This window comes from Lissotriton helveticus, chromosome 9 (genome assembly GCF_964261635.1).
Source record: "Lissotriton helveticus chromosome 9, aLisHel1.1, whole genome shotgun sequence".
NCBI lineage: Eukaryota > Metazoa > Chordata > Amphibia > Caudata > Salamandridae > Lissotriton > Lissotriton helveticus.
Window position 1 is genome coordinate 726456361 of NC_136070.1, and position 18182 is coordinate 726474542.

The 18182-nt window shown below is 45.4% G+C and overlaps 2 protein-coding genes across 3 annotated transcripts in view; one reads left to right on the forward strand and one right to left on the reverse strand.

Moving 5' to 3' along the window:
* Window positions 1-5440: 5440 nt before the first annotated feature.
* Window positions 5441-18182, forward strand: part of LOC144783266 (uncharacterized) — a 131600-nt gene continuing 118858 nt past the window's right edge. The window contains exon 1 of the mRNA XM_078662332.1: window positions 5441-5623. The gene's annotated coding sequence lies outside the window, so the exon portion shown is untranslated. The remainder of the gene's footprint in view (window positions 5624-18182) is intronic.
* LOC144781824 (RNA-binding protein 4B-like) lies at window positions 13592-17967 on the reverse strand. Of its 2 annotated transcripts, XM_078660838.1 has the most exons (4): window positions 17816-17967; window positions 16496-16909; window positions 15054-15704; window positions 13592-14072 (listed from the first exon to the last, which is right to left on the reverse strand). In XM_078660838.1, the coding sequence occupies exons 2-3, from the start codon at window positions 16905-16907 to the stop codon at window positions 15061-15063; spliced, it is 1056 nt and encodes a 351-aa protein (XP_078516964.1). In that variant the 5' UTR covers window positions 16908-16909; window positions 17816-17967; the 3' UTR covers window positions 13592-14072; window positions 15054-15060. The 2 variants fall into 2 exon arrangements, with proteins under 2 accessions (XP_078516964.1, XP_078516965.1); XM_078660839.1 differs by lacking the exon at window positions 15054-15704.

Sequence of the window (18182 nt, forward strand, 5' to 3'; positions counted from 1 at the left end):
GTACGAATATCCAGAATTCCCTGCAAACCTCAAACTTTGTGTGGAAATATAAAACATTTTCCCCAAGTTTCTGGCATGGCAAGTCCTGGAATATACGGGGAGCCACAAACTTCCACCCACCTAGCATTCCACCAAGTCTCCTAAAAAAAATGGTACCTCACCTGTGGGGGTAGGCATAGCGCTCGCGATAGTAAACAGCACAAAACGCAACATAGACCTATCACATTTTTCCACAGAAAACTGAAGACTTTTTTGCCAAGTGCCTAGCTGTGAATTTTGGACCCTAGCTCAGCACCTGGGGAAACCTAGCAAGCATGTACATTTTTTTAAATCTAGACATCCAAGGGAATCCAGGATGATGTGACTTGTGTGGCTCTCACCAGGTACTGTAACACAGAATCCCTTCTAAAACTCAAACTTTGTAAAAAAAAACAATTTTTAAAATTAAAATAAAACCTGTTCCATATATTTCTGAGATGAAAGGTTTTGTAATATGTGGGCAGCCACAAGCGTCCACCCACCCAGCATTCCCCCTAGTCCTCGATAAAAATGATACCCCACTTGTATGGGTAGGTCTAATGCCCGTGACAGGAAACGGCCAAATACGCAACATGGACCCATCATGTTTTTCAGTCAGAAAACTGGCCCCCCTTTTTTTTGGGAGAGTGCCTAGCTGTGGATTTTGGGCCGAGAGTTAAGCCGGCACCCAAGCAAACCTAGCAAACATGTACATTTTTTAAATCTAGGCAGTCAGAACGAATCCAGGATGGTTCAACTTGTCTGGCTCTCACTAGGTACTGGTACCCAGAAGCCTTTGCAAAGTTCAAACTTTGAAGAAGAAAAAAAGAAGCACATTTTACTTCCAGAACCCACAAATCTCCACCCACCTAGCATCCCCCCCCCCCCCCCCAGGTCTCTCGATAAAAATGGTACCTCACTTGTGTGGGTAGGCCTGGTGCCCGTGACAGGAAATGACCCAAAACGTAATGTGGATGTGTCACATTTTTCCAGGAAAAACTGACCCCCTTTTTAGGGCTCGGCCTACGTCACGCCTGCGTAAGCAGGGTGGAGCTCCTATTGTTAAGGGGTTTCTGAATCGTGCAGGAAAAATTCCTTAGTGCGCGAGATTTTTCAGTCCTTTTAGTTCCTATCTGAATGGTAATTGGTCCTCACTGTGGCGTGTTTATAGTAGTCGTAACGCAATAGGCCATATATTTTACTCGTGGGGCACTTCCTGCATATCGTCTGCGGTTATGCACAGGGCCGTCCATAAATTTTAATTAGAAGCTGTCAGGGAGCCGCTGTAACGCAATCCAGATGCTCTGGGCGCGTTCACCATTCTGCAGTGCGTTTGGAGGGCGCGCGTTCGTGTGCATCGTTTCATGTGTAAGTGTATACGGTATGGCAGAACACAATTTGATTTGTTATCAATTTTCACCTTTTGCAAATAAATGAAGGGTCTAGTGTTTTGACAACTCGTATAGAAGTAACCGTGTTTATGTATACATTTCTGGCAGAAGGCTAAAACGTGCAAACTGTCAGTCCTCTCTGGAAGCTGTTCCAAAATATGATTTTACAAAGAGGCAAATCAGCACCGGCCATATCAGCAGTCGTGCATAAAAAAAATTTCAAAATGCAGCAGGAAAGCCACTCGTTCAGTACGGGGGAGAGATTAAAAAAATGTTACTTGACTTTTCATCTACAGTGGCAGTTCCTTTACACGATAGCAAATTACAACTTGTGAGTAGGCAGCGGGAGTGAAGAAACAGTAAGTGGCGCTTGTGCAGTGGTAGTGTTGCTTATCTATGATTGTGCAGCAGGTGCAGTGGCACCAGTGTGTGGCGTAGTTACCATTCGTGGAGCAGGTGAGGTGTTATCAGTGTTACTTAGCTATGATTGCGCAGCAGGTGTAGTACCACCAGTGTGGCGTAGCTACCATTGTGCAGTAGGTGCAGTGGCACCAGTGTGGCATAGCACCATAGGTGGAGCAGTTGCAGTGGTAGTGTTGCTTAGCTATTATTTTGCAGCAGGTGCAGTGGCACCAGTGTGTGGTAGATGGCGTTGTGTAGCAGGTGTAGTGTTATCAGTGTTACTTAGCTATGATTGTGCAGCAGGTGCAGTGGCACCAGTGTGGCGTAGCTATCATTGGTGCAGCATGTGCAGTGGTACCGGTGAGTGGTAGCTACCATTGGTGGAGCAGGTGCAGTGGTAGTGTTGATTAGCTATGATTGTGCAGCAGGTGCAGTGGCACCAGTGTGTGGCGTAGTTACCATTCGTGGAGCAGGTGAGGTGTTATCAGTGTTACTTAGCTATGAATGCGCAGCAGGTGCAGTGGCACCAGTGTGGCGTAGCTATCATTGGTGCAGCATGTGCAGTGGTACCGGTGAGTGGTAGCTACCATTGGTGGAGCTGGTGCAGTGGTAGTGTTGCTTAGCTATGATTGTGCAGCAGGTGCAGTGGCACCAGTGTGTGGCGTAGTTACCATTCGTGGAGCAGGTGAGGTGTTGTTATCAGTGTTACTTAGCTATGAAAGCGCAGCAGGTGCAGTGGCATCAGTGTGGCGTAGCTATCATTGGTGCAGCATGTGCAGTGGTACCGGTGAGTGGTAGCTACCATTGGTAGAGCTGGTGCAGTGGTAGTGTTGCTTAGCTATGATTGTGCAGCAGGTGCAGTGGCACCAGTGTGGCGTAGCTATCATTGGTGCAGCATGTGCAGTGGTACCGGTGAGTGGTAGCTACCATTGGTGGAGCTGGTGCAGTGGTAGTGTTGCTTAGCTATGATTGTGCAGCAGGTGTAGTGGCACCAGTGTGTGGCGTAGTTACCATTCGTGGAGCAGGTGAGGTGTTATCAGTGTTACTTAGCTATCATTGCGCAGCAGGTGTAGTACCACCAGTGTGGCGTAGCTACCATTGTGCAGTAGGGGCAGTGGCACCAGTGTGGCATAGCACCATAGGTGGAGCAGTTGCAGTGGTAGTGTTGCTTAGCTATTATTGTGCAGCAGGTGCAGTGGCACCAGTGTGTGGTAGATGGCGTGGTGTAGTGTTATCAGTGTTACTTAGCTATGATTGTGCAGCAGGTGCAGTGGCACCAGGGTGGCGTAGCTATCATTGGTGCAGCATGTGCAGTGGTATCGGAGATTGGTAGCTACCATTGGTGGAGCTGGTGCAGTGGTAGTGTTGCTTAGCTATGATTGTGCAGCAGGTGCAGTGGCACCAGTGTGTGGCGTAGTTACCATTCGTGGAGCAGGTGAGGTGTTATCAGTGTTACTTAGCTATGATTGCGCAGCAGGTGTAGTACCACCAGTGTGGCGTAGCTACCATTGTGCAGCAGCACCAGTGTGGCATAGTCACACACACCACCAGCCATCAGTGCACGCATCAATTGTTAACGCATCCACAATTGACTATTGTAGCACTCTCAGTATGGTACACTTTACTTTTAAACATATTCATGTAAAGCACAGCATACCACCATTGCTACAATTCAAATCTAACCCACATAATTCCACTACACACCACATCCACACACTCCATAACACATGGCGAAAAGACATTGCCATTTACAAAGCCATTAGCTCAAACTCAAATAAATCCGAGCCCGATTGCATTTCCAATGCTTGTTTTGCAATGTGCCTAGCTGTTGATTTTGGGCCCTAGCTCAGGCAGCCACTAGGGAAATCTACCAAACAGACATTTCTGAAAACTAGACACCCAGGGGAGTACGCTGATGTGTGGCTCTCCCAAAGTTTTCCTACCCAGAATCCCCTGCAAACCAAAAACAGTTAAAAAATCACATTTTCCTCACATTTCTGTGTGGCATAGTTGTGAGATCATTATACTGGAAAAAATTCCCCACACACAGTATTAGCTTCAGTCTAGTAATAAAAACAAGCATTTGCAATGCAATAGGTCTCGCATTAGTAAAGTTTGAGCTATTGGTATTGTAAATGACTAATTTTTTATTAATGTTTTGTTTTTGAGAATTAATAGCTTTGTCATTTACAATGCCAATAGTTTTAACTTTCGCAAATGTGACCCCTATAGCATTTGTAATGCAATATGTGCTGTATTTACGTGACTTACATGTATTGATATTACAAATAACAATGGCTTTTAATTTTTTTAAATAATTAAAACTTAAATAAAAGTTATTGTAATTTATAATGGCAATAGCTTAAACTTTTGTAAATAACTTTTGAAGATTACTACTTGTAATAATGCAGTATTTCATGATTGCAATCTGAAGTGTAGAGAAATATTGGAAGAGTTTCATGGCAGCACTTCAATGCAGCATTGGCCATCGCCGCAAAAAAGCAGAAAAGAAAATTATTAGTGAAAGGAAGTAGTGCTGAAGAACACAGCACACGACCGATCATCTCGCCACCATCCAGTGGTCCTAATCTCTGCAAGCTTCACACCTGGAAGGGGAAGCAGGCGCCAACAGGAGCCAGAAGCACCTCGCCACCATACACTAAATAGCTTCCACTACATGCGTGCCGTGCCGCGAATGTTAGAAAAGCAAACAAATAGAAAAGGATGGTGGCGGTCACCATGTTTGAAGGTATAGCCGAGGTAAAAGCTGCACAGTTGGCAATGATGTAAAGGCGCCCGCCACCTTTCTTTTCTATTTAATTGCGCCATTGTTAAAGTGCGGCTCTTTACCGATGTTGAAAAGAAAAACAAAGGATGGAAAAAAGAATTATTTAAAGTAAAAGCGCGACGTGTCAGTGCTTTAAAAAAATGCATTTGTTAAGGCGCACGACGCTTGCTAAAAAAAGGCCGTTGCGGGATAGCATGTCCTGCATGCAAAGGTATGTCATTTAAAGAAAACAAGCCCTGGGCGCCAGCCTTCGAGGGTCACTCTGGGCTTCTCTCTCTGCTGTAGAGTTCCTGCACTCGCAGCAGTCACAACACGAAGCGTGGGAATAGGCTCCTTACGATGCCTTTGATGGGTGTGGAAATCGGGCGGCAGCTCCCTGCCCTGCTGTCCCTGCCTGCCTGGCACCACTGTCGCCTCCGCCGTTCACAGCGTGGCACCACTCAACTCAGCCCTGGAGGTCCCTGCCTCAACCGCCCCAGTTGCCAATCACCCCCACTGCGGCCGTTGCCTCGAGGTTGCAACGCGGACAGCCGCAAAGACCACGAAAAGGTAGGGTCGCATTCCTCTCCTCTATCAAAGGCCCAGCAGAGGTCCAGTGGCTCCTATGGGCGCAGCGAGCACAGCCCAGATGTCGGAATGCGATCAAGATTGTCCCCATTGTAAATGCATGCCATCAATACATTCAGAGTTAATAACAAGTAAAATAACTTCACTACGCAGCACCTTCTCTTGCGCAACCCGTGTGTTAAGAGCCACCCGGCCTCTACCACGTCGCGTCACGCTCTGGTTCATTGCGGTCCCGTGACCACACGCGCAGTCTCATCTCTCCGGATTCCTGTGCGCGCTCTTATCAGCCGTGGTGGTCGCTGTGACTGCGACAGATTCCCTCCCGCGAATAGAGGCTGCCCGAGATTACCTGCCGAGAGAGGCTGCCAAGTTACACCCGGGCAGCGCCGAGGTCTTCTCTCCTTCCACAGCCCGAGTGAGTGGGTGGACGGTCACCGCGAGGAGTCCGACAGACCCGGTGAGTGGAGGGGGGGAGCGCCTATGTGTCTGTATGTGCGCGCTAGAGTTTGTGTATGCGTGTCTGTGCGCCTGTCTGCGGCCGTGTGTGGTTGCGCACCTCAGAGAATCTGAGGCAGGAGATGGGCATGGCGCCGGCCTGGACATGCGCGTCCACAGACACCAAGTGGCGCACGTGCCCGAACCCTGTCTCAGATTCCCAGGAGACGGGCAACTATAGTTGTCGAGCTGGACAATGCTTCGCATTGTTCTCCAGCTCGACCTAATGATACCTCATTTGCGTGAGTGTCCACATATAAACGTAAGTGAAAACTGCCCTTTTTGGACCCACTTTGGTTACCCCTCATTTTTTTTATATAAGTTTTTAGGTTCTCTGCTTTGGGCACCTACACAAGTGAGGTATCATTTTTTTCAAGAGACTGAGGGAAATGCTGGGTGGTGGGAAATTTGAGCTAACGCAGTGATCCGACGAATTTTCCACATAGAAATGAGGAATATGTGAATTGTTAGCTAAATTTTAAGTTTGCATGGGATTATGGGTAGTAAAACACGGAAGGATCATCGCAAGCCACACCGACAGCCAAGCGCCACCCGTTCATACCACCAGCCAAGTGATAATCCATGCACACAGCCAGACGTCACCCAAGCAGACCACTTGTCAAGCCACAGTCCACACACACTGCAAGCCAAGCGCTAGTTCACACATATGGAAACGTTTGCTAGACTAGTGGTTTTCTGCCCCCCTATGGGGCAGATGTACCTCAAAATATAGCTGATCTGCCCCCAGAGTTTATTTTGCATGCCTCAATAATATAAAGTTGATGAAATGCATATAAACTTGGCTGTGTGTACAGTAAGTGCTCGTACACTTTAGAAATGCTTTCACGTTTTAAGCGTGCTAGCCAGGTTTTACGTGCCTGTACCTATAGTGCAACTACAAGGAGTGCAGTGTTGGGCCTGGGGGACTTCTCTGTAAATTAGGCAAACTTGTCCCCTCGCACTAGTCTTTATCAAACAGGGAAAACGGAGTACATTTGGGTAATGTGGATTCTAGGGGAATCATTTGGTACGGCAGTCGGCCTTGTGTTCTGGATGGGCAGGGAAGAGCAAGGTAAGAAAGCGAACAAGACAGGTAAGAGGTTCGGAGCCATTTAAAGGGGGTGGGGTTCAGATTGTTTTATGCGGTGGGGGTTCAGGGCAGTTTTAGGGGGTGGGAGGGGGTCAGGGTAGTTTTTAGGGGGCTGGGGGATTCTGGTAGTTTTTAGGAGGTTGGAGGGTGTATTTAGGGCTCTGGAGGTGGTGGCAAGCTTAGCCACGGATAGCCGTTTACCGTGCATGCCTTAACCACGAAAATGTGTGGTAAAGGAATGCATGGTAAAGCAATTTGTGGTTAAGAAAACATTGAAAAAGTAGGCAGGTTAGAGGAACTTGTTCCAACATACAACCGGATGTTATGGAACTCACCGTGGGCTTGGAGTCAGTGGAGCCAGGCAGCATACTTAACATGCCACTCATGAATAAAGACCGTGCCTAAGTCTTATTCTCGGGCTGATCGATTCCTTCTGATTAAGGTGTGCTTTGGATGCAGAGGTGGTCGCCTCATTATTCCACATCCATTTTGAATGTTGTAATCGCAGTTTTGGTTTTCTTATTGACCTGTGCCACTTTGTCACAGGCGTAGAAGTCAGCACTGTACACCTTAGCTTTTTCTTTGCAGCAGCCACACTTGGGTGAGACTATTTTGAAGAAGGCAGTGGTTATCGAGTGATCACCCCTGCTGCCACATTGGTAGACTACGTCTTCGCTGCCATGCGAGTATGAATCGGGCGATTGAGCCTCCGGACCTCCCAGTAATGTGTTGCAGGCCAGTTTAGGAACCACTGCAGTTAACAGTATATCAACTGAATAAATAGACTTTGAACCTTCTCTTTTTTTGCATACACTTAACATGAGACTTCATGTATATCAGATATAGTAGAGCAGACAAAAGCTACTCGTCCCACACACGGTGGTGGAGTTTGCTAATCATTAGTGTCCTTGGTTCCATCTTGCTAGCTACACAAACTGCCATGTTACATCCTTTCTAAACTGGACTGTCAAAAACTTCTTCGGGGGGTAATGTGGGGGGCAAAGGCTCACAACTCAGTCAACCAAGAGACAACAACATACAGCCCAGCTCTTACCTTTTGAATGAAGAAAAAACTGTAATGACACATCATACCCTTACAGGAGAATCAGACATAGGGCTACAATCCTGTGGGTCCCTTCTTGAGGTGCTACACTCTAGTCACTAGAGTGTAGCACCTCAAGAAGGGACCCACAGGATTGTAGAAGAGTCTAGTGCCTCCCTGCTAACCGAATTCTTTAAGCATCAATGAGCAGTTAACTCAAATCACCTCCAAGCTGTAGATACACCCAGCAGTTCCGTTTGCTTTCACCTCTATGCCATTTCCTAGTTAGTCTTACTTCATGTTGCAGACCTAGATATGCTGCCCCACCTCTCGTTCTACACCAAGTTTTAGGTCCCACAGTTATGTCTTCTGTTGTGGTGGGACAGGGAGGACCCATGCAGCGGTCCTGCTCCTGTAGCTCTTAAACTGTATGGCCCGCAGCCTAGCTCCGAAGGTGACAGGTGGAAGACGTCCACACATCTGCTCCCAAAGAGGCTCCCTTCTTCAGCAGGAGTAGCCTTCCTAGGCTATGCACAAATGGAACATGGCACAGGTAGGTACAACCTCTGGGTGAATCTTGACCTTGGCAGATGTCCTCCGAGATGATCAGGGTTCCCACCTCTGAAGCAATGGCACACAGACAACAGCAAAGAAAGCACCAAGCTGTGATGGCAGATTGCAGAGCACACAAGATTCGTGGTATCGGTCTTTATTGGGTTCATGATGAACGCCATTTGACCAGTTGCAACACACGGAACTCTTGGATTTGGCCCCTATTAATTCTCCAACTATTCCATGTCAGGACTACACAAAGCATCTACTCCTTGCAAAGTCTCTCCTCTTGTATGGCCAGGAATACTCACTTCCTGTATAGGCAGGCAGTTTGCCTTCTAGGGAGACTATCTACAGAAAGTGCAGACCTCAGGCAGTATCCCCGTCATGCAGATACCAATCCTGGTCAAACTGTAGTCCGAGTACTCTACCAATAACTCTTTTCCATGGTCATGATAATTTGGAAATTGACTGAAGTGGTGTAGGTTCCGCTTTTATATGTGTGTAAAGTGGAGCGGTACCCCTTAAGTAAGCCAAGGGAAGTGGGGTTATTAAACCTAAGTAAGAGAAGAAAGTTCCCTTGGGGCAAAGCTAAGCACAGATTTGAAATGTCAAACCTTACAATGTCACAAGTACATACAACAAAAGCATGAGGAAAGTTAAAAATTCATTTATTCTGAATAAATTAAAAGACAATAATAAGCTAAATGATCTAAATCCCTAGTCTAAAATACGATTAAAACAGTAGTTAATTGCGACCTGCACAATTAGGAACAGACAGAACAGGTACAACATAAAATTGTTGGATACGATTTGTATATTCTTGCTCCGACCTGATAACACCAGTGTTGTATCGCTACCACCTCAGCATATCAATTATGGTGTTGGGGGCTTGAATTACAGTTAGATTGCGTCGACGCGTTTCGGTGGTGTCTCATTATTACCACCTTTGTCAAGACGAGTGACAGTCTGTCATAACCAGGGCGTGTATACAATCGCCCCATGATATCTGTTGAGGGTCACTTATTGTGATCAATTACCAATTCCTGTTCGAAACAGACTTCAACTGGGGGCCTGTCAGCTGACAATAGTACATCCTGTTTAGCTTTAATACGACATTTATTTGTCCCACTGCGTCAGTATCCAAAGTTAAATTGGTTATACTGAAAACCATTAGATTAGTTTGTTGTTAGGCCACAATTGCCATCTGCGGATTCCGCGGGGGCCCAACTTCTTAAAGTTTTGAAATAGAGTTGGTTGAGTACCTCACTATTAGCCTTCACGAGTTACCTAATGGGATGGTCCGTGTCCCTTTAGTTCTTTGGCCTTTAAATTAAAAAAAGACTACCTTGTAAGTAGTTCAGAGTTCCGCTATCTGTGGGGGTCCGCTTTTATACACAACTTCTAGACAGAGGATGTGATTCCATTGTCTAAAACTGGCTTGGGTGTTTTTTTAATGACCTCTGCAGGCTGCTCTTCAGGGTCAGCCTTTTTGTGGTCATGCTTCTTACAGCAGGTAACATTGGGGATGTCTCAATACTGAAGCAGACACAACAGGGTATTACGTTTAACAAATGGGTTGGTATAGTCCCACTTTTAGACACATTTTGTACACAGGGGATGTGGATCTATAGTGTAAGGTTCAAGATGTGGTTTCGGTGGTTCTCTTTTACATATTTTCTTGGAAGCCGCCTTTGGGCTATGTAATAGCACCCTCTGTAGGTAGCAATGACGCTTGCCTCAATTGAGATCATGGAAAGCAAGGGTACAATTAAAAGTGAGACATCTATACTGGTGTCTTCAGCCTTGCCGAATAAACAATCGGGGACAGAAAAACGACATCACTCTGAATGATCTTAAGTCTCATACCCCACCACTATCATGCATCATGTGACATTGCTCAGGATGACCTAATCCGCAGTACTTTGCCCACGATCTCTTTACTTTCTGAGGCGAGCCCCGCCTCTATCCTCATTCTATTAAGTGTCTAGGTCACCAGCCAGAGGAAGGCAGAAAATACACTTCCACTAATCAGACGCTGTAACCACCCTTTATGTGCCATGCTCATTCATGAGCAACCATAAATAGGTCTCGGTACTCCATCAACAAACACCAGGTGAGAGAAAACCACCCTTCGTGACAGAAAAAAGTCTAGGCAAACCATGGAACAATGAAAACACTAGCCATCACCACCATTTCATACATGACACACAGGAAACTAAGTTTCCTATGACACCTGCAAGAACACAAGCAGTCTGGCACGAAGGACAGTGGTATGTCTGTTTCCCGTACAGCAGTTATAAACTTCCTTTAGTCAAATATGTTCCGTGGGTGTGCAAACAGTACCAGCGTTCCACACACCAAGTTCTCAGTGTGCTGCATACTTTAAATCCTTACATAAATCACGGGTTTACTTTCGGAGAATGAAAATTATGTTACAAACATACCAATGTTGCATACTGATCATAAGAGAGCAAAACATATTCACCCATATCTTAAGCCAAAAAGTAAAAATCACATTTATCTTATAAGATTAAAAACAAGCTGTATGTTGCTGGAAGTGGTCACTACAAAACAATTTCGAACCGCTGGGATTTATTGTATGTGTGAAATAAATTGGTGTCCATTTGTAATCTTAGCAGGTCTCTTACCCATATTGTCTTAAGTATTCCCACAACTTGATACAAGAAAAGTCCCGGTTGTGGGAAACTCAGTTAAGTACCTAGACTAAGACCGCACCACATTCTTCATCCAGAGTGAAGCAGATAAATAGCAAACAAAGGGGCATATTTAACCCTGGGGTTGTGCCACTCTTGCACCACGCAACTTAATGCAAGCGTCACAAGCCAAAAATGTGATTTGCCTAGCATGGCCACCTTGTGCGGCTTTATAAATCTGGAGAAGCGTAAATTGCCGCATTTGGCATTCCATGGGTGTTCTTACGAGCGGGGCATGCCCCCTAGCAGGCGCATGAAGTACTGGTTTGGGATTAATGTAGCAAGCCTGGAACCATCTGACAATCCACCCGGCTCTGCAAGGCTTGAAGAGGTTTTCACTCGTGAGGTTTAGCAGAGTGAAATGGATACCATCTATACAACACCTGACCTTTTCACACTGAACGCTCTTTCAGCCACAGATGCTGGTATGGGAAGAAAACTGGGCACTCAAGGATTTGAATGAGGAAATAGTAAAGCTATGTTTGGGAGGATATTGCTGCTAGTACTGAAAGCTAGTCTCCCCCTCCCCGGAACCCTCACAGGCGAGTAGCGCACTGACTGATCGAAAGCTACCCTACTTTTTTAAGTCATCATACATGGACACCCAGAATTCAAAACAAGTTTTTTTATGTATGCAGCAAATACCACGAGATGGCAGCAGATGGATGTGCAAGCTGACCCAGCTAGGGAGGCAACTACATATTCGAGTGTGGAGTTCAGTCTGAATTATTCCTAGTAATGGATACATCATTTCCACTTTGTTAAATAGCACACCTGACGCACATGTCTAGCCTGCTTAAGGAGAAGTTATTTTCTGTGGGAGCGGTCTGCCTCAGGTTGCAGCACGCAACCACTAGACCGCGGAATAATGCACAACATAGTGAATCCAGAAAGATTCACGCTGAAAAACGCAAGTGTTGTATTCCTGGAACGTGCTCTGCCACGAGGTTAATCTTGTGGCAAACTGAAGTGCCAGATGAGAAAGCGGTTGCAATGGTGTGTCTTCCTGCTTTTGTAGGTCACGCATTGTCATGTTTTGACAAGGGCTACTGTGCCATAAATGATCAGCTGCTTCCCAACTTTGGAACTCCCTTCCTCAGGATCTTACAGGCCTTTCCTCTTATCTATTTTTCGTAAGGCTTTGAAGACGTGACTCTTCACTCCGTTTGCAGCTAAATGCTCTCTGCCTTCCTTATGTACAGTCCGTTTTAGCACCTTGGGCTAAGTTCGCGCTTTATAAGACCTAATTTTTTCATTCAAGAAAGCCTTTGAGAGCAATTTATGTAACTAGCTCTAGTTGACATTCCTCTTGGCGTTCAACAGCATCCACTGAAGAAAGGAGTGTGGTAATGGTCACATGGGTAACCTTGGTGTGCGAGATTAACCTGGCACCAGGCTGACGAGTGTTCCCCATTGCAAACTAATGCCGTTTGGCCTGAACCAACACAAGATCTACCAACTGACCATGGGCCTCTAAACACTGGACTGCCAAACTAGTGGCAGGATTCAGATTCGTTTTTAACGCCAAATACAAGGTTGGTTTAAATGGCAAGATTTTGGGCAGTGCAATTATGTATCTTGTTAATTAGCCTCGGTACCTATTTGGTTGGAAATAGTCCCGGTTCTTAAATCTAATTAGTTTAAAGATCTTGCCACCTTATTGTTAGTCTACACTAAAAACCAGTCCACTAGTACATCGTTTTAAGTTTCAAGAGGCCCCTTTCAAAAACATATATGTCAAACTTTAAACTCTGCTGCCTGCTTAGTATAATGTGCGCAAGAGGGGGTAGCGATACATGCCCAGAGAAGGCACTTCTTTAATAACTGAGAAATGGTTCAGAAAGGTGTGGAATTACATTGAGGGGGAAGATGCTCCGGATTTAAAGACGGTGTTTTTTTCACATTAACATGCTACATTACATTGATCACTCGAGTCAAATTATTCCTTGTTTGGTGGAGACTAAAGGGGGGGGGGGGGTCAGACAACAGAAAGATTTGCCAGAGCCCTCACATTATGAAATTTCAGGGTTACATCGTATTACAGATACCACAGCTGAAGCGGTGCATAAATTGTAATCGCTGAATACATGTTCTGAGGTTTGTAAATTTACAAAGCATATGCAAGGTTTATACGAGTGATATCTGCTTCTACGATCACCGAGAAGGTAGGAGCAGGGTTAAAATAAGTAAAAGGGGGCTCAGATGGGCATGAATACGTGCATGGTCAACATGCGCCATATTTAAATAAAATAAAAAGTGGAATAGTGACAGAAGTTGGCCGGTATAAATGGGCTGGCGATAAATGCATGCAGTATGGAGTCATGATGCCGTGGGTGGCTGCGCTCACTAAGGAAACTTTAAGCAACGTGGATAAAAAGGGAAACACGGTAAGCAAGAGGGGGCAGCTGCACTCGTTTTAATCGCAAAAGGAAATAAAATAATTAGTTGCATCCTTTATCCAACGAGAGGTCAGCAGATACTGAAACAGACACCAGCTTTGAAATAAATGTTAAGAGTAAACAAACTGGACCATGTTGACGGTTTATTTTAGACTTTGAACAATGTGGCATAACAATCACGTTAAGACAAGTTGCACAAAAATCCTTCCTAGCAGACACCATTGCTGCAACACTGTCCCTCCTCCCTCTGAGCAGATCAAATTGAAAGTACTAATGCAGACTGTTGTCTCTATAGAATTAGAGCAACACGATCCCGATTCACTTTTTAAACTTTCACTCGAAAACATGTATTTGAAACTTAACTATAAAAATGCAGCGAAATAAAAGCATCACGCAACAATATAGAAACAAGTAACGAGGAGAAAAAACAAGTCTCGATTCATGAATTTGACGAGAATTTTTGGAAGATAACTGAGAAATTACAAAATGGTAAGTATTAGATACAGTCCATAAAAACAGGCTCGTCCGATGCAACGTGGCCGCCGACAATTATGAAGATGCGAACTTTCTTACGCGACAGCAACCCGAGATTCAGCCTGCGTTTATTCTACCTGGAAAAAGAAAAGCACAATAGATTGAAAATTCAAGTTTATATTATATTTGCCCCATTTCCTTAATAAGAGAAGTCATGGCGAAGAGGGCATAACACTTAGAGGAAGTGCCACAGTACTTTCCGATAACCCAGCTTGTTGGGAATCCGCTAAACCGCCCGATTACTATCGTCAACCTTCTTCAGTCAACCATTACAGAGCTTTAGCCACAATGTGACTGAAGTTTGTTACTGAAAAGCGCAGGTGGAGTGGGCTTGACACAAAGGCACGTGCTGCTTTAGCGCGATTGGGCAAACTTGTCATAACAGCAACCATACACAGAATTTGTAGCAAGTGGTTCCCATCCCACCGCCCACCCAATAAACATTTAAGCATGGTCAACCATTAAGCAGTCTTAGATGTACTTCAAATCAAGCGATCAATTAACGTATACACGCGACCACAAATTGAACATTTGAGTCGTTTAGCGTATTGGAATTGAGCATTTATAACTCCCAAGCGGAAAATTAAATACACAATCCCAAGTTTAAAAAGCAACTCTAGATCCCATGTTCTGACCGCCCTCTACAACCACGTGTATTTAACTTGGGTACACGCGGCAAAGTAACCAATGCAAAGCATGGCCCCAATATCAAACTCAAAACCCCCATCTGCATTCAATGCAGTTAGAATCACCCCATTTCATGAGATGGCGAGGGGAGTAATGCACTGATTTGTACCTGCAGGACAACTATTCCCAACAATGCTGACTTGGATCCTTTCTAAATGGACTAGGAGCATTCACTGACCAGACTTCAGCCAGTTTCCCCGAACCACCACCACCACCACTTTAACACACAAACGCGTATTCTGTTTTGTTCACATCTCTGCATCAAAATAAACTCGCTGTGGCTGGTGGCATTGGTAGCATCGCATTCAACTAGCACCAAATCAAAAGAACCGCACCCCTCTTAAAACTAAAACCAATTAAATTTGACTCACCTTGCGCTTAATATGCAGTGTACCGCGACCTCTCCGTATACGCTTCCCGCCCATACCGAGGAAGGTCGTAGATAGCACTCCGAGAGACCGACGAAACTGGAGACAGCCGAGTACGCTCGTATGCGTATCCATTTCCGAGAGTAGTAGACACGGCTGAGGTGCGGCGCAGGGGGCTGCGGTCTCGCCCGAAGTAGGAAGCTGTATAGGAAGTTGATGGGGCAGAGACCAGGCGTCTCTCATAATCTAGGGAAGCGGAGAGAGTATCTCTCAGGGATGTAGATGACATTGGTGGCATAGGGGGTAACCGGCGATCAGCATAGGGGTCTAAGGCCGCAGCACTGTAAGCCCCTGCACGATATCTCTGGTAGTAGTCGACGACTCCATACCGATCCCGATCATCATAATATAAACGGTCTGTGTACGCTGAAGGATATGAGGGGGCTCGTACAGGCGGGTACGGCTCAGGGGCTCGCAACGGCGCAAACTGCTCAGCAAAGTTGTCCGGAAATTCAGGCCCACGTCCTGTACGATCTATTGGACACTCTTTGGACCAGTGCCCTTCTCGCCCGCACCGGTAGCAGCCGCTAGTTTCTCCCATCCCGGGCGTACTCCGAAGTCGGCTCGTGGACAACTGCACATGCATCCGTTTGCCTTTAAGAGAGTAGACGCAAGAATAGTTGATGTAACACGTTATGTAGAAACAGAATTCAGTCGTTAGTTAAGTGCATGTTCAACATTTGAACAAAATAAGGCAATACTAAACATTTATTAATAGCTGACCCCCACTTAATCAAAATCATAATCGCGGACCCCAACGTAATACTACCTTACCTGCATAGTACCCCAACATAAGGTGCTCCATAACTAAAAGCATATTTTTAAATCTAGTTTTTATCCGACAGACATAAATGCTCAATTTTCGCTCATTTAGTGTAATCATACCACCTAAATCGATCCAAATAAATTAACTAGGCCGCTGCAAACTAAACACGGTTTAAAAAGTTCTGAAATCGATGGCCATTAGTTACATTAACATAATTCTGACATTTTGGATAAACAAACTAAGTGTGGAACGGACCAGTGTCCGGTTAAGCCACAGAGGAAACCCAGTGGTGGCTAGAGGACTATTTAGGCGGCTCGGACAGATTAACCATGAACAGTGGTTCTAGCGTGGTCTTAGTTTAAAAATCACTGATATCAGCTAGTCCAAATATATAGCAAATTCCAACAATTTAAGGCTGAAATTTCAGACCCTCAACCCCTGCACACATTAACCTGCTTGGAGCAATAATACCCATGACGTTAACTTTACATGGTTCTACCTCAGTGATGCTTGATTACTGCATTTCAAAGTCAAGATCTAGTGTGACTTTCTACTGGCTCCAGTGAATCTACACTAGCTAATCGTAACAATACCACTTCACTGTCTATGTTAATTTCACCTTTGAACTCTGTGTTGTCTAGACCCTTGATTGCCTCAATTGCATCCTCGGCACGTTCCATGTGCACAAATGCGTAATCCTTCACAATATCACATTCGAGCACAGATCCGTATTCTTCAAACTTCGCCCTTAATTCCTGGTTGGTGCAACTGGTACTGAGGTGGCTGACATGAAGCTTGGTGGAGGCTTTTGCTTTGCTTTTGCTGAGCTCTACGTTGATGGTGACACCGTGAATTCTGTGGTGGTGGAGTTTTCTGACCGCCTCATCAGCAGCACTTTTCTTTTCAAAATGTACAAATCCATAGTTCTTTATGATGTCGAATTCGACCACTTTTCCATACTCCTCAAAAAGGGCCCTTATCTCCGATTCCTTTGCCTCACGAGGCAGGTTACCAACGAAAACTTTAACCATTTCTGTAAGAAAGAAAATAAAAAACGTAATCACTAAGTGAACCAATCGCCCAACTATTTTCGGCGAAAACGTAACTTAACGTTCTTACAGTTTGGATCTGGTCTCCTACACAACAGCACACTACCGCGTTTTACGAAGCACTGACTTACAAAAGCAGGATAGGTTTTACATTTTTAACTACTTATACATTGGTCTGTCAACTAGTTATTTCTATTTTGCGGATGAAGTGGACCCTCATTCACATGACTTCCCGCCATAGAGGTTGATCAGGAGCCGCCCCAACCCAGAGCAATTCAAGTGAAGCAACAGCGTGCGCCATTTTAGACTGCGAGAAATAGGTTAGAACACGTGACCGGATCTGTATACCAACCCCCACTCTAAAGCACAAAGTAACAAACGCGGTCTTCCGGTATACTGCAAAAGGGCACGCGGGAGGTGCTCCATGGCAACCATCCCGAAAAACACTACGACAGTTAAAACGCAACAATCCCCGCCTAGAAGTAGTTCGAGTGAACGGTACAAACACCATTGCTATAACTACGTCCACCCAACAACGCATCTTCGCCCATACACCAGCCGTAAGGACTTGTCCATTGAATCGTCTCAATAATATTAGGTGCGTCACTTGTGGTGGTTTGCGAAAAATAGAAGCATTACGCGCATAAGTTGGGCAGGATCATGTTTTTTGGAAGGAATTCTAAACCTTTCAATAAATATTTAGCCAACATACAACCAGAATTACACATAGACTTAAAATGGCGCGCGTGACTATGTGAGGAAACTATTGCCAACGACATCAAACAGCAAAATATCATACCATTGTAACCCGTTGCCTCCATCGCAAGAAACCCCCTCTGACACGCTGCAACCCAACGGAAAAAAATGTGAGGGTCAGAAAGGTGACTCACCTGAGCAGTAAGGGACACGTCCACCACCCCGAACGACCAAAGGAGAAAGAGAGAAAATGGCGGTTTCCCCGGCGCTCACAAGAGGAAGAACTCACATAGGTCCGCCCACAGTGGGCCGTCAGCTTCTGTTCATTGGTCACGAATCAACGGCTGGCCTTTATTTACTGACTCTAAATGGATCACGGTATACGTCAATCAAAACGGTAGGCGGGAGTCCTCTGATCAGTGAGCCAATATAAAAGTAGTTGGCGGATTAGGCAGACGTAGATCAAGCATCTTTGAAAAGTGTTCATGGGTTGGCTAATCTCTCTGTGCTGATTAAACGAACAAAAAACTGGGCGGTGTCCAATAACTGAAAAAATGGCTG

Coding starts and splice junctions, on each gene's coding strand:
- LOC144781824 (XM_078660838.1), bottom strand. CDS start 16,907: ATGGTTAAAGTTTTCGTTGGTAACCTGCCTCGTGAGGCAAAGGAATCG. Junction 15,705..16,495: donor AGACAACACAGAGTTCAAAG/GTGAAATTAACA, acceptor ACTCTCTTAAAG/GCAAACGGATGCATGTGCAG.